The sequence below is a fragment of the Cnephaeus nilssonii genome, assembly GCF_951640355.1.
Source record: "Cnephaeus nilssonii genome assembly, chromosome: 6".
In the NCBI taxonomy this organism is placed as follows: Eukaryota; Metazoa; Chordata; class Mammalia; order Chiroptera; family Vespertilionidae; genus Cnephaeus; species Cnephaeus nilssonii.
Window position 1 is genome coordinate 23337388 of NC_137077.1, and position 13820 is coordinate 23351207.

Sequence of the window (13820 nt, forward strand, 5' to 3'; positions counted from 1 at the left end):
CTTAAGTTTGTACACGAAATCTGTTTTGAGTTCTACCTCAAGACCTAGACCCTTTAATCTCCATATAGCTCTTTATGGTTCCCATGAATCTTTTACAAAATTGTGCTGGGAAATGGTCCCTTCTGAAAGAATGTGGAACAGGAGACTGAGGCTGATGAGAGAGGCTGACCTGCCGGGCCTGTTGATTTGCATCTCCCTAACTTCTTATCATCGTCCATGTCCTCAGGGAAAGCATGCTGGTGGACGTATGATCCTGTGTGTGAGGTATAAACTTGATCTTAGCCTTTGTGCTACTCTGGAGATTTTCCAGTCAAAACCAATGACTTTAACCAAAGGCAATTTGTTTTTGTTCTGTTTTTTTAGGTTTACTAGTATTCATTATTTATAACATGATTAAATTGGGTCAACTTTTAGTGAATTTTAAATAGAGAAACTTTTCTAATAGGTAAAAAGAAAGAGGAGAGCCCTAGGGGTTGGAGTGTCGGCCCTTAGACTAAAGGGTCCCAGGTTCGATTCCAATCAAGGGCACCTTCCTTGGTTGCAGGCTCAATCCCTAGCCCTGGTCAAGGCACATGGGGGAGGCAACCAATTGACCCAACATTGATGTTACTCTCTCTCTGTCTCTCCTCCTCCCTTCCACTCTCTCTGAAAATCAATGGAAAAAAATATCCTTAAATGAGGATTAACAAACAACACACCCCCCCCAAAAAAGAGGAGAAAAGAAATCAGACCTTTTTTTTTTTGTGTAATCATCACATTTATTTATATGATGATTTCATAATCATCATATTTTGGGCTGTTTGGTAGTGAGAAGGGATTATATGTGTCTAAAAGAGACCTACTGGTACAAAGAGAAAGGTTTGGGATCAGAAAACACTTTCAACCAGAATGGGTTCTCTACCAGTCCTTGGTCTTTTTTCCCCTTCCCTCTTCCTTCCACGCCCACACTAACTGTGGCTTTCCCTCCCTCTTCCTTATGCATTTCCCTCCCATATCAAGACCTTCAGACGGAGGGCAATGTGGATAACTTCCCAGTTTTCCAGATGGGCAATTCACCAAGAACAAACCCAGACATCAAGGCCAGACCAAAAAAAAATCTTCTTGTTTTAGACAGAAGACTCCTACATCTGGGGGATTTAATGCACCCACTGTCCGCTCGGTGCATTTCCTGTGTCCGGAGCTTCTCTGCCTGCCGGCTCTGGTCTCATAAGTTTCCATACCCTGCTGCCAACTTATAATAACAGAGGCCGCAGGCAGCAGGGCAGGAACGTCATCGCCCTCTCCATCCGTGGGCGCGTGCTTTGCAAACTGAAACAAAAGCTTGGAAGACCTCATTGCAGGCCTTTCAGCCTCGACAGTGGTTGTGCCCAGGCCACCAGTTGCCTGGAGTTAAAACCCTCGGATCCAGTTCTCTACCATTAATGTTATCAACTTCATCAAGTACTTCCTCTTTGAGTGGTGTGTGCAGGGAGAGAAATAAATCATGCTCCACCAAGTCCTGTTCCTGCCAGATCCTGAGTCAAAAGTAAAATTTGAGTTGATTATCCAGAGCACTATCTCCCTCCTTTATTGTTCCCAACGATCTGGGCAGGAACAGAGAGTGAAATCTCTCCAGGACATTACATCAGTTCCTCTTTTACCCTTGGCATGAAAGCTCTTCCTCTCATAGTCCTCCCAGACTTCCTAAGGCTTGCCCTGAGTGCACACCCATACACTGAGCCTTGAAGCCCAGGACATCAAAGGAAGCTTGTAGGTAACCAGACTACTGGCCAATGCCTGTGTCATTTTGCAATTTGTAAGACGGGAAATGGATTCAGGAAATAGGATTTTTCAACACATGGCCTTCATCATCCTTAAGTATTTTTAAAACCTTAATAAGCTTTTAAGGAAAGGCAGACATTCTGTAAATGGCATTTAGAAGAAAAGATATGAAACTTCAAAATGCAACTATCTTAAATACTTGCTTACGATGGCCATATTCTGTGACAAATGACAAGTGTTCATGGCTAGCAGAATCGAGATCCATATTAGCTATGAAAAGAATCATCCCCAAAAGATTACAGGTCATTTATATCATACTAATAATCTCAGCTATTAAAGTTAATACCATGAGTCCAGCCAATACCTTGTAAGCATTTATTTGCATTTGGGTTCAAGTGACGAAGTTAGTACTTGTCATCCCAACCTGTATCATTGCAAGATTGATTAAGCACTTTAAAAAAAAAAACACCTTTTTATAGTGGCAAATATCAAACTGATACAAAAGTAGGGAGAATTATACTGTATAATGAACCACCATGTACCTATCACCAGCTTTAAGGATCAATTGTGGCCATTTTTGTTTCCTCTATGTCCCAGGTACACTCTGATTCACCTTCCAGATTATTGTAAAGCAAATCCCAGGTATATAATTTCATCTGTAAATATATCAGCACAGGTCTGAAATGATAAGGACCTGTTATAAAATCATATAGAGTTATTACCTCACCTGAAAACTAATAGATCTTCAGTATCACCAAATATCCTGTTAATGTTCACATTTCCCCAACTATCTCATCAATGTTTCTAAGTTTGAATCAGAATCCAAGTAAGTATGTAGAGATTCTGTATTATGTTATACTGGTGCCCGGGACATGGATTCATGCACATTGAAAGGAAATTAATTAGAAGGTGGCCGGCGGGGTGGGACTGGGCGAGATGGGCCGGACACACCCTGGAGCCAATCTCCTGTGGTCCCTCCCTGGGGCAGCGCCAGGGCTCAAAGGGCATCTACGGAGTGAACGGGGTCCCTCTGGCAGGTGGGGTCCCTCGGCCTGACCTGTGCTCTCTGACATCCCTTGAGGGGTTCTGATTGCAAGAGGGCAGTTCTCAGGTGATGCACCCCAGAATCGGGCTCCCTCCTCTCTGGTTCTGGGTGCATCACCTGCCAAGTCACTGCAGCTTGGCAGCTCCTGTGTTGAGCATCTGCCCCCTGGTGGTCAATGCACGTCATAGCTACCAGTTGGAGTGTCTGCCCCCTGGTGGTCATTGCTCATCATAGCTACCAGTCAGGTGGTTGAGCGGTCAGATGGTCATGTAGGCTTTTACTAGTATATATATAGATTCCTCCGAAAGATGTTGATTTTTATTCTAACAGGCAGTTAAATGACTAGCCAGTCTGAATTTGTTGAGTCTTGATCTTACATTTAGTTAGGACAGATCTGCTTCAGTTTTTCCTTTAGCCACTGGGTAAACCCCTTGGTCCTAGAGCACTATCCTTACTCATAAGGTGTGGCCTTCTGAGTTAATACACAGCCTTGAGATGCTTACAGAGCTTTTTAATGGAACTTAAAATCCAAATTCTGTCTTCAATACAGTGGCCAGTAGCTGAGATTTCTGCTCCTATCTTTCAATCATCCAGCTGTTGCTTTTCACTGAGCTCCTTAGAGAGTTTCCCCAGCACATGTGCTATTCAGAGCACATGTTAAAGATTTGAGGAAACTCTATGTGCCAGTTTAGTGATACTCCCTCTGAAGCTCTCTTTATGAGACTTGCTCTCTCAATTTTTTGCCATTCTGGCAGCCATACCTGAATCCATGACACCTCAAGCAACTTTCAAGTCATTTTCTACCTGCCCCACATTACATGGACAATCCTCAGGGCAAACGCTCTGCAAATTGGTATCTCACTCTGTGCAGTTCCCTTCTTTCAAGAGTGAAAACCCCTTCAGTTTTTTCCATTACCTTCAGATAACTTTTAGAAATGTATTCTATCCAGATTCTATTATTTCTACGTGTAGGAAGGTTAGTTCAATACAAGCCACTCTGCCATTATTGAAACTGGAATCCCCTTCTTCGTTAGAAAAATGGTAGCATACTATAAATACTTTAACTTGCTTTGCTTATCTAACCATAGAGCCTAGAGACCAGCGCTTAGCAGAATATTGAGATACTCCTCATTCCATTTTATAGCCACATAGTCCTCCACTGTTTAGAGGTATACTCTAACTTATTAAACCAGTCGCCTGCTGGTAGCTATGCCAATGAGACAGTTCTGGGCATAGATATGGCCAGAAAAACTTCATGAAGATGAGTGCGGGCCCTATAGAAAGCTCCATTTTCATAGACAGATTTATCTCCTTCCTATTCTTAGCAGGGACTCAAAGCCAAATATATGCTAGCTCCTCTCTCCACCCAGCCTACAGAACTACTTCTGTTGCCGAGCTGCGTATACTTCTGGGTTGTCCTTGCTCACATGTGACCAGCTTGAAAGTTCAAGTGGGATGGGGTGGAGGTATGTTACTCCTTTGTACTGACCTCTGCCTGTCTTTAAGCACCTGTGGGAAGGGTCTGCACACTCAGAAACAAAGTGATCCTAATTGTTCTTTAAAATACAATCCGATTGTCATTCTGTATATTCGCCCCACTATTCATGCTTAGAGCAGGTTAGGTGTTACTTCCCCCCCCCCCCCCCGCCCCCCGCCCCGGTTTGTATATAGAAAAGTGGTAGATATTGCAATTGATACATGGGTTCTAGAATCTGATTGGAGTCTGGTTCTAATCCCCTTAACTGGCTCTGTGATTTTGGGTAAATTGCTTGCCTCCTTTATGCCTCCATTTTTTCACCTGTGAAGTAGGATTAAGGTAGTTAGTATCTGCTACTTAGGAGTGTTGTAAATTTTAAATAGTACAATGCAGAAGCTAGGATATAGTAATTGCTTTGTTGTTGTTGTTGTTGTTGTTGTTGTTGTTGTTGTTATTATTATTAAATATCCATAACTCCTGGAGATAGAGAAAATGAAAATTTGCTTATGAAAATGTAAGTCCGTGAAAGCATCTAGAGAGAAACCCTTAAGGACCCTGAAAGCCACATGCAAGTCAAAGGTAAAGAATGAAAGTTTGGCTTCCTTGTGTTTGTAAGCCACTAGCAGGTGATTAATGGAATGTTTGTAGACATTCTTAGCTGTCTAGTGGCAGGGAAAGAATTCTAAGTATGCGCACTTGAAGTTTTTCTAAGCGGGGAAAACAGCCCTGCATCCTGGGCAGAAAGCGGCTGCACTGCACACCTGCCCTGTTCACCGTGGAGCTGCAGTGAGGTCCCTCCCCTGGCAGCTCACCGGGGGCTCTGATGGTCTCTCCCTCTGCTCCACAGATAACTGTGTCCAGAGGACCCCGAGGCCTTCCGTGGAGAATGTGCACCACAACCCTCCCACCATTGAACTGTTGCACCGCTCTAGGTCACCCATCACAACAAATCACCGGCCGTCTCCTGACCCAGAGCAGCGGCCCCTCCGGTCCCCCCTGGACAACATGATCCGCCGCCTCTCCCCAGCCGAGAGGGCCCAGGGACCAAGGCTCCACCAGGAAAACAACCACCAGGAGTCCTACCCCCTGTCGGTGTCTCCCCTAGAGAATAATCACTGCCCTCCGTCCTCCGAGTCCCACCAGAAGCCGTCCAGCCCCCGGCAGGAGAGCACACGCGTGATCCAGCTGATGCCCAGCCCCATCATGCACCCTTTGATCTTGAACCCCCGGCACTCCGTGGATTTCAAACAGTCCAGGCTCTCCGAGGACGGGCTGCACAGGGAAGGGAAACCCATCAACCTGTCGCATCGGGAAGACCTGTACATGAACCACATCATGGTCTCCGTCTCCCCGCCCGAGGAGCACGCCATGCCCATTGGGAGGATAGCAGGTAAGTGGGTGCTCCCCTCTGCTGCCACTTCAGCCTTGGACAGGCCTAACAGAGCCCTACTCTCTCCTGAGAACTTTGCAGCCAGCCTCACACCATCCCCAATTTGGTGCCCTCCAAGGCTCTGAGGGACTTCTGTCTGGATGAGGCGAAATCCCTAATGGGCTAGTTAATGAGCTGCTGGGACGAAGTGGTTAATGAGCCTCAGAAATGTTAAGGAACAAATGTCCTACATCCCGCTTATAAGGAGAGTCACATCAGAGTCATGGCTAAGCGAAAACACTTAAAATAAAAGGTTTATGAGCATGTTAATGGCCCTGTCCTGAAGTTTCCAGCCGCTAATTAATAACCAGACACAGCATAAAGAGCCTTTGTCTCAGGCGCAGGCCTGTAATCCACCCTGTGGGCAGTAGCTCAGCGCAGCCTTCACTTGGGAGGGGGCAGCAGAGGAAAACAGGAGGGTGGTGTTGGAGGCAGGTGTTGGGTCATTGGGATAGAGGAAACCACTCTTGAATTCTTTTACGATGACAAGCCCAGATTTGTTTCCTAAGACAAGAAACCAGTAGACATCTACACATCGCATTTTTGCTCATCTTCCCGTAATTTACGTGAAGTCAGTCCAGAAGCTTAATCCTCCAACCGCTCGGCAAGATTAGCTCTTTGCCTAGAGCGTCGCTCTATTCCGGAGACATTTGTTGAGCACCGATATGCGCAGATAAACACATTAGGAAGCAGGGGACACAGAGCTGATTTGACACAATTATTTCTTCAAGGAATTTAAAATGTACTAGGAGAGACAGATGGGAAAACCACTAACTAAGATATAAGGCCGAATGAAGTAAGTCCTATGTCCCATTCATTCAGTGCACAAGCATTTATTCACTTATTTATTACTCACTGTGTGCTGGGATAATTAAGTACTATGGGAGCAAAGCAGAGAGAAGGCATGTTTTGACGGTAGGAATTATGGAAGGCTTAGCAGGGAGGTAGCTCGATGCTGAAGGTGATTTGTGTTTACTGGTGGGAGGAATGCATGGAAGAAGGAGGGGAGGGGTCCAGCCTGTTCAGGGAAAGGTGAGAAATGCCTCCTCTTCTCCCTCCTCCTCCTCCTCCTCCTCCTCCTCCTCCTCCTCCTCATCCTCATCCTCCTCTTCCTCCTCCTCCTCCATGAGCTGATGCCCCAGGACCAAGGTCGACAAACTGTGGCTCACGAGCCACATGCGGCTCTTTGGCCCCTTGACCTTGAGTGTGGCTCTTCCACAAAATACCACGGCCTGGGCGAGTCTATTTTGAAGAAGTGGCGTTAGAAGAAGTTTAAGTTTAAAAAATTTGGCTCTCAAAAGAAATCTCAGTCGTTGTACTGTTGATGTTTGGCTCTGTGGACCAATGAGTTTGCCGGCCACTGCCCCAGGATAAAGTGCCAGCTGCACTCCAGGGTGGAGCAGTGCCCTGACACCTCAACAGCCTGGGGTCCTATAGGCTCCTTACTTTAATCACCGCCGCCTCCACTCAGTGTCCCTTCTTTAGGTTGTTTCCAAATTTTTCTCTGGCCCCAAATGCACCTCCAATGTTGTCTCAATTTTATTGTTATAATTTACATCAGAAATGTTGAATCAAGCAAATAAGATGGCAAAGAAATATGACTTGTGTGTTTTAAAAACTATGAAAAATGAAATGATCTATGTCTGGGATTTGAATCAAAATGATCCTGCAGAGTCGGGCATGAGGAATGGATGGAGTCTGCCTAAAATAAGGTCAGCCCTGAGCCAATGGCTATGTGGCCAGGTGATGGATGCCTGCGGGGGGTGGGGATTACTGTTCTCTCTACCTGTATATGTATGTATGTATATATATATATATATATATATATATATATATATATATATACTAATAAAAGAGAAAGATGCAAACTGACTGTACCTTCACGACGCCCACCAGCTAATCAGGAGTGGGTATGCAAATTAACCCAACAAAGATGGTGGGTTAATTTGCATACACAGGCGCGGAGCAGCCGGGGGCAGGGCGGGATGCTTGCCGCGTTCCGCACTGCCCCAGCAGCTCTGGGCCTCTGGGCAGCGTGGGAAGGTGGAAAGGCAGCTCCGGGCCGGAGTGAAGGCGGTGCCCGCAGCCAGGGGAAGGAAGGCCCATTTTTGCACGAAATCTTCATGCATTGGGCCTCTAGTATATATATATTACTTTAATAATAAAAAGAAACTGAAAAGAAGAGCAGGGGAAAAAGAAGCAGAGCTTAGACAAAACCTGAGAATTTCCCAGTTGGAGAAAGGATGGGTCAGCACAGTACCATGAATAATCTACATGACCCGTCTCGTGCTGTTCAGCAAGATCCTTCTTGTGTTGTTTCTCGCATGGTCTGCACAGCAGCACTGGACGTTTGCAGATACTTCCTCCTTGTTTATAATTCTCTTTGAGGTAGCTTATTACCGCTGTATTTGTTTTATATGGGTCATTTGGAAAGGGGAAACTACAGAGGAAGCTGAACCCCAGAGAAGCAGAGGTCAAATAGGGGTTGGGTGGCTGCAGGATGCTGTCCGTTGTGCTGCCCGCTGGGTGGGGGCTGCCTTCCTCTGAAATCGGTTTTGTCCGCCTCCTCTGTGAGGTTAGAGTGTTGGCCTGTCCTCACCACAGCCTTCTTAGGAATCTAAGATAAGTCTGTACCGAAAGAAAGTTAAGGTTTTCAGACTTACGGAGTTATTTTTCCCTTGTTTAGTAGTTTGTAAATTTTAAAATATTAGTCCCTTAAAAATGGTGCTACTTTTTAAATTCTTGTTCCCAAACTTCAGAATTGTTGGCCAATGGATGTAGTCTCATCAGGACAATGCTCCATGGAATATTGTACCAACCAAGCGATGAACCTGGGTGCCTATGGATGCCCCCTCTCCCTTAACAGCATACAGAAAAGGGGATTCGATACTTTTCTTGGTGACTCTAGGAAATCACAATATTCCCGTTAAATCATCTAGGGCCCAGACCCTTTGGAGGAATGTAAGAACTCATGCAGTATGATAGAGTCCCTAAAGTTATTTATTATGAATGCTCTAATGGTATATTCAACAATTTAAACATCTCCCGATGTATGTATCAACTAATACCAGCAAATTCAGGAGTAGTTCACTTAACTAAATGGCACTGTTTTTCTCAGTGAATGAGGGGATTGGAAAATCTACAATGTAACTCCACCTCCAAAAGTCTATGATCTCATGCTTAGTCTTGATTCTGTATCTCTCATCACAATTCTAGGCTCCTTTGTGTCATTTGAGAGGTCCCTGCCTCTCCACCCCAGTACTTCTGGTGTCTTTTTGGATTACTCCGACCCTTGTAAAATTGATTCTGTTTATTGAAGGTCAAATTTATTGGGTGATTTCTATGTACAGTGCAAAGTTCTTTCATTACTAAACAGCCATAATAATCTTTCCGATCCCTATAAAGCAGCTGTTAGATGAGAAAACTTAGTCCCTTTAGCTTTTTGAATGAGCACAGAGCAGAAAGACATGAAGGTGACATGAAAGTGCTGTTGAATGTCACTCTGATGAATATCATAGCTGCAGGGTATGGGTAGAAACAACTTATGAATGTTGATCAAGTAGTAAAGTTGAATTCTTACCCACTCAGATATAATTTGCTCAGGTACCCTAGGATTTATGCATGTGGACACCTGCATTTAAGGCACTTTACTGCACTCATGGGTGTTTAAAGAGGTGTAGACATGTTAGCTGTAAGTGCAATACTGTAATTGGTATCGGCAAAGGACTCCTATTAAGTAATACAGGAGGCTTAAGCAGGTATATCAGGGAAGGCTTCATGGAGGGGGTAGCTTTTAGTGGTGCTTAGATGAATATTTCAAATGTGGACAAATGGAAATTAGAGAAAAAGCGGTCATTCTAGATGACAAAAACTCCTAACAAGATAAAGCCCCATACATATATTTACTTCAGTTAAAAATGTAAATCTAAGAATCCAGGTCCATTAAAAATCTATCCTACTTCATCAATCCTTTATTTTTTCACTGTTTAATATTGAGATACACCATACAATTAAGATACACCATGCAAAATTATGACAGTTTACCTAGGTATTTATCTTGTGGCAAAACTAAAATAATCAATAAAGGAAATGCAGGAGGTAGTTGACAATTTAAATACAAACCACAAATTAGATCTATTTAAATATCACATTCAGCTTATTTTTAAAGGTGTTGTTTATTGTCCAAAGGATAAGATGGACTATTGTTGAGTTTAACAAGTTGGAATGGCTGGTGTTTCTGGAAGAGAGTTCACACAGGCCAGAGTGAGACGAGGTCCTGGGTTCTGGTTTTTATTGAATAGCTAACAGTGTGTAACCATGAGCAAGCTGCTTCTTTCTGTGCTTGTTTTCTGTGTATTATCCTCAGGAAGGAATTGCTGGGTGGGGCAGGAGAGGAAGTCAGCATCTGCCAACCTTCTGACATTTCTCTCAGCCCATAGACGTTTTACTGGTCTGTGTCTCACCGACATGTTTTGTGAGCAAAGCGTTGGCTGGCAGAGAGCTCCACAGTTGACAAGGTGCAGCTCTGGTGATGCCATGAGTCATGCTTTCAGTGTATATGGACAGTCACTTTTAGAACCCGATGATCTCAAAGCTAGAAGGGTCCTTTACAGATGAGGAAACGGAGATTCACACACATCAAGAGTCCAGCCTCGAGCTTCCATCCAGCGTCCTTTCCAACACACGAGTCTCCTTCTGACCTGGGCCTCCAGACCTGGGGTTGGAAACTCTGCCCCGAAGGCCAAATCAGCTGCCACCTGTTTCTGTAAATTGAGTGTGATTGGCACACAGCCTCTCCCAGCCACCTAGTACTATCGGTGGCTGCGTTGGGTGCTGTGCACTATGAGGCAGAGCTGAGTAGCTGCAGCAGAGCTGGTGTGGCCAGCAAAGCCTAAACTACTCATCCTTGGCCTTTCACAGCCAGCATTTGCTGCCCCCAGCCTCGCTTACTTGTCTGGTGGTTGTGCTTGGAATCATAGGCGTAAGGCAGCATGCAGAACAAGAAAACACTGTCCCTCCTCAAAGCAATTACTTGCGCTTTAGAGAATGAGGCGTGCCTAAGACCTGTGCGAGCAGCAATAACAATGAAGTAAGAAAGGAGACAAATTCTAGGCTGCAGGCTGTTGGCAAACCAGCCCGGAATGATTACAGTAACATTGTCAACACAAATACAGTGAAATAAAAGAAATTATTTCGTCCTGGCCAGTGTGGATCGATGGTTAGAGTGTTGGCCTGCACACTGAAGGGTCACAGGTTCGATTCCTGGACAAAGGCAAGTACCTGGGTTTCGGGTTCACTCCCAGCCCCAGCGTGTGCATGCAGGGAGCAACCAATCAATGTGTCTCTGCTACATCAATGTTTTTTCCCCCCCACCCCCCGCTCTCTCCCTTTCCTTCCCTCTCTCCCTCTTCCTCCCCCCTCCCCCACTTTCTCTCAATGGAAAACATATCCTCAGTGAGGATTAACAAAACAAACAAAAAAAGAAAGTATTTCTTTGCATACTTGAATTGTATAGTTAAGTCATTTGTTCATTTATTCCAAAATCATCACATACCTCTGTGTCCACCTAGAAAACTTTGTTGTTCAAAGTTTTCTTTGTTGTTCAAAGTTTTCTAGGTAATGGATAGAGCGTCTCTAAACATTGCCTCTTTCCCAGCCCAGGCAATACCCCTTTTACATTATGCCATCAACAAACTAAGCTACCATTTTGTTTTTAAGTGCAAACAGCTAAGTCTTAAAAGAAAAAATTTAAGTCATTTTGGCTTTCTCTTAAAGTTCTTCAATTCCATGAAAACCTGAGTGATCAGACTTCCTGTTGGCTTGTCTCTTCCTTGGCCTTAATCCAAAAATCTGCCAAGGAAGCAGGATTTTTGTGTATTATCCTCAGGCAGACTGCTCTAGAATCCATCCATAGCCCTCATTTGCCACACGGAAGTGAGGACTTTGAAGGTCTGTATAGATCTGTTGTTCAGAGTCCATGACCATCCAAATGGAGACTATGTTTTGTCTTGTGCTTATCTCACAGCTTTTGTTTAAGTCTCTCCTTGGCTTTGCAAACATGAACTTCTTCATGGTTGGTGAGGATTTCATTGGTTGGTTGATCCTACAACAAACAGATAAGACATAGAATCCCCCCGTCCCCCAGGCCATGTTCTCTCCCTCCCCAGCCCTCATGTAACACACATCATTGCAACCTTTCAGATCCTCAGAGGGGCTTTAAGAAATAGGTTGATTATCTCTCAAGCTTACATTTTTAATAGAAACAAAATTCCAGTCTGGGAAGCGTCGAGTCTCCTATATTGTGCATTTGTCACCAGGCTAGGGCTGAACTTGCTTGATTTGGTTGTATTGACTGGGTGAGTTTCATATGCATAGAAAGTCAATCCTGGACGCCTCAAATCTTAAATCGGATGAAGGAAAATGAGCCTGAGACCCAGGGGAAGCCGTTGAGGCTCATCCTCAGGGGCTTCAAGGGGAAGTCCCTCTTCGCTCTTTCCTCTGGCTTCCTCCCCAGCAGTGCTTAGTGCTGGCGAAATTGTTTCACATGAGGCTCATGGACTTTTCTATTACCAACTAGAGGCCCGGTGCACGAAATTCATGCACAGGGGGTTGGGGGTGTCCCTCAGCCCAGTCTGCACTGTCTCCAATCTGGGACCCCTGAAGGGATGTCTGACTGCCCTCTCACAATCCAGGACTGCTGGCTCCCAACCGCTCACCTGCCTGCCTGCCTGATTGTCCCTAAGCGCTTCTGCCTGCCAGCCTGATCACCCCCTAACCACTCCCATGCCAGCCTGATCGATGCCTAACTGCTCCCCTGCCAGTCCGATTGCCCCTAACTACCCTCCCCTGCCAGCCTGGTCACCCTCAACTGCCCTCCTCTGCTGGCCTGGTCACCCCTAATTGACCTCCCTTACAGGCCTGATCACACACAATTGCCCTCCCCTGCAGGCCTGATCACACACAATTGCCCTCCCCTGCAGGCCTGGTCACCCCCAACTGCCCTCCTCTGCATGCCTAATTTCCCACAACTGCCATCCCCTGAGGGCCATCTTGTGGCGGCCATCTTGTGTCCACATGGGGGCAGCCATCTTTGACCACATGGGGGTGGCCATCTTGTGTGTTGGAGTGATGGTCAATTTGCATATTACCCTTTTATTAGATAGGATGAGCCTCGGGAGCAGCCTCGAAGGGGGAAAAAGGGGCGTCATAAAAGCAAAGTGTCAAGGGATTAGGATGGAAGTGATGGCAGGCCTTTGCATTAAGGTGTGGGTGTGCAGGTGTGTGTATACCTTTGCTCGCACCCTCGCATGTGTAGATGTGTTTAGAGGAAAGAAAGGGTGGCCTGAGGTACATCTCCATGAGCCAGAGGGGCTCAGAACTTTAGCAGCTGAAACCACAACGTTCCCCCACACTCTCGCAGCCAGAGCGCCCTCAGCAGACCCCTGCAGCCCCAACCCCGGGGGATCCTGGCCCAGGTCCTGATCCGCAGCCAGCCTGGGCGCAGTGTGGGCCTGTGGGACAGCGTGGATTCTGGAGTCAGGGGGATGGAACCCTAGTCCTGGCCTCCCAAGCAAAGGTGCTTAATGTCCCTGAGGCCTAGCTGCCTTTTCCATAGTAAGAATGTGAATGCCCTCTCCTGGCACTTTAGAGTTCTAAGGAGACAACAGGTAAGTGTCTAGCACAAGTAGGTTCATCACTAAGTGCTCACCGCTGCCCACCAGAGCTGGCACGGGGCACTGACCTGCCTGGGGCGTTTGTTTTGCGTGATGCTGTCCTCCTTCGAGGCGCCTGGTTTCCTCATTTCCTTGGAGACTACCTCCTGCACTCCTCTCGCCTCCTCTGGGGCTCTGCCGCTGTCCCTGTTTGGAGGAGATGGATGAGACCCCTGGGGGTAGGGGGGGAGGGTGCCCTTCACCCCAGCAGGACTAGGGGGGGCAGCGCTGGCCCCTCACACTCTGGCTGAGTCAGCACTTAATTTTCACTGGGAAGCACTGAGAAATCAGAGCACCTGAGAGAGAAGGAGGCTTCAGAACGACTTCTTAAAAGGATAGACAGTCACAGTCACGGCACAGTGGCTGCGTGAGAGGGCTGGGGGAGACTGGAAATTC

At 46.1% G+C, this 13820-nt stretch overlaps 1 protein-coding gene across 1 annotated transcript in view; it reads left to right on the top strand.

Annotated features, from left to right (window-relative positions):
• ETV6 (ETS variant transcription factor 6) overlaps positions 1-13820 on the top strand; it is a 223609-nt gene that overhangs the window by 191978 nt on the left and 17811 nt on the right. Inside the window, exon 5 of the mRNA XM_079775590.1 lies at positions 5131-5673. Coding sequence (XP_079631716.1) covers positions 5131-5673 — 543 coding nt within the window. The remainder of the gene's footprint in view (positions 1-5130; positions 5674-13820) is intronic.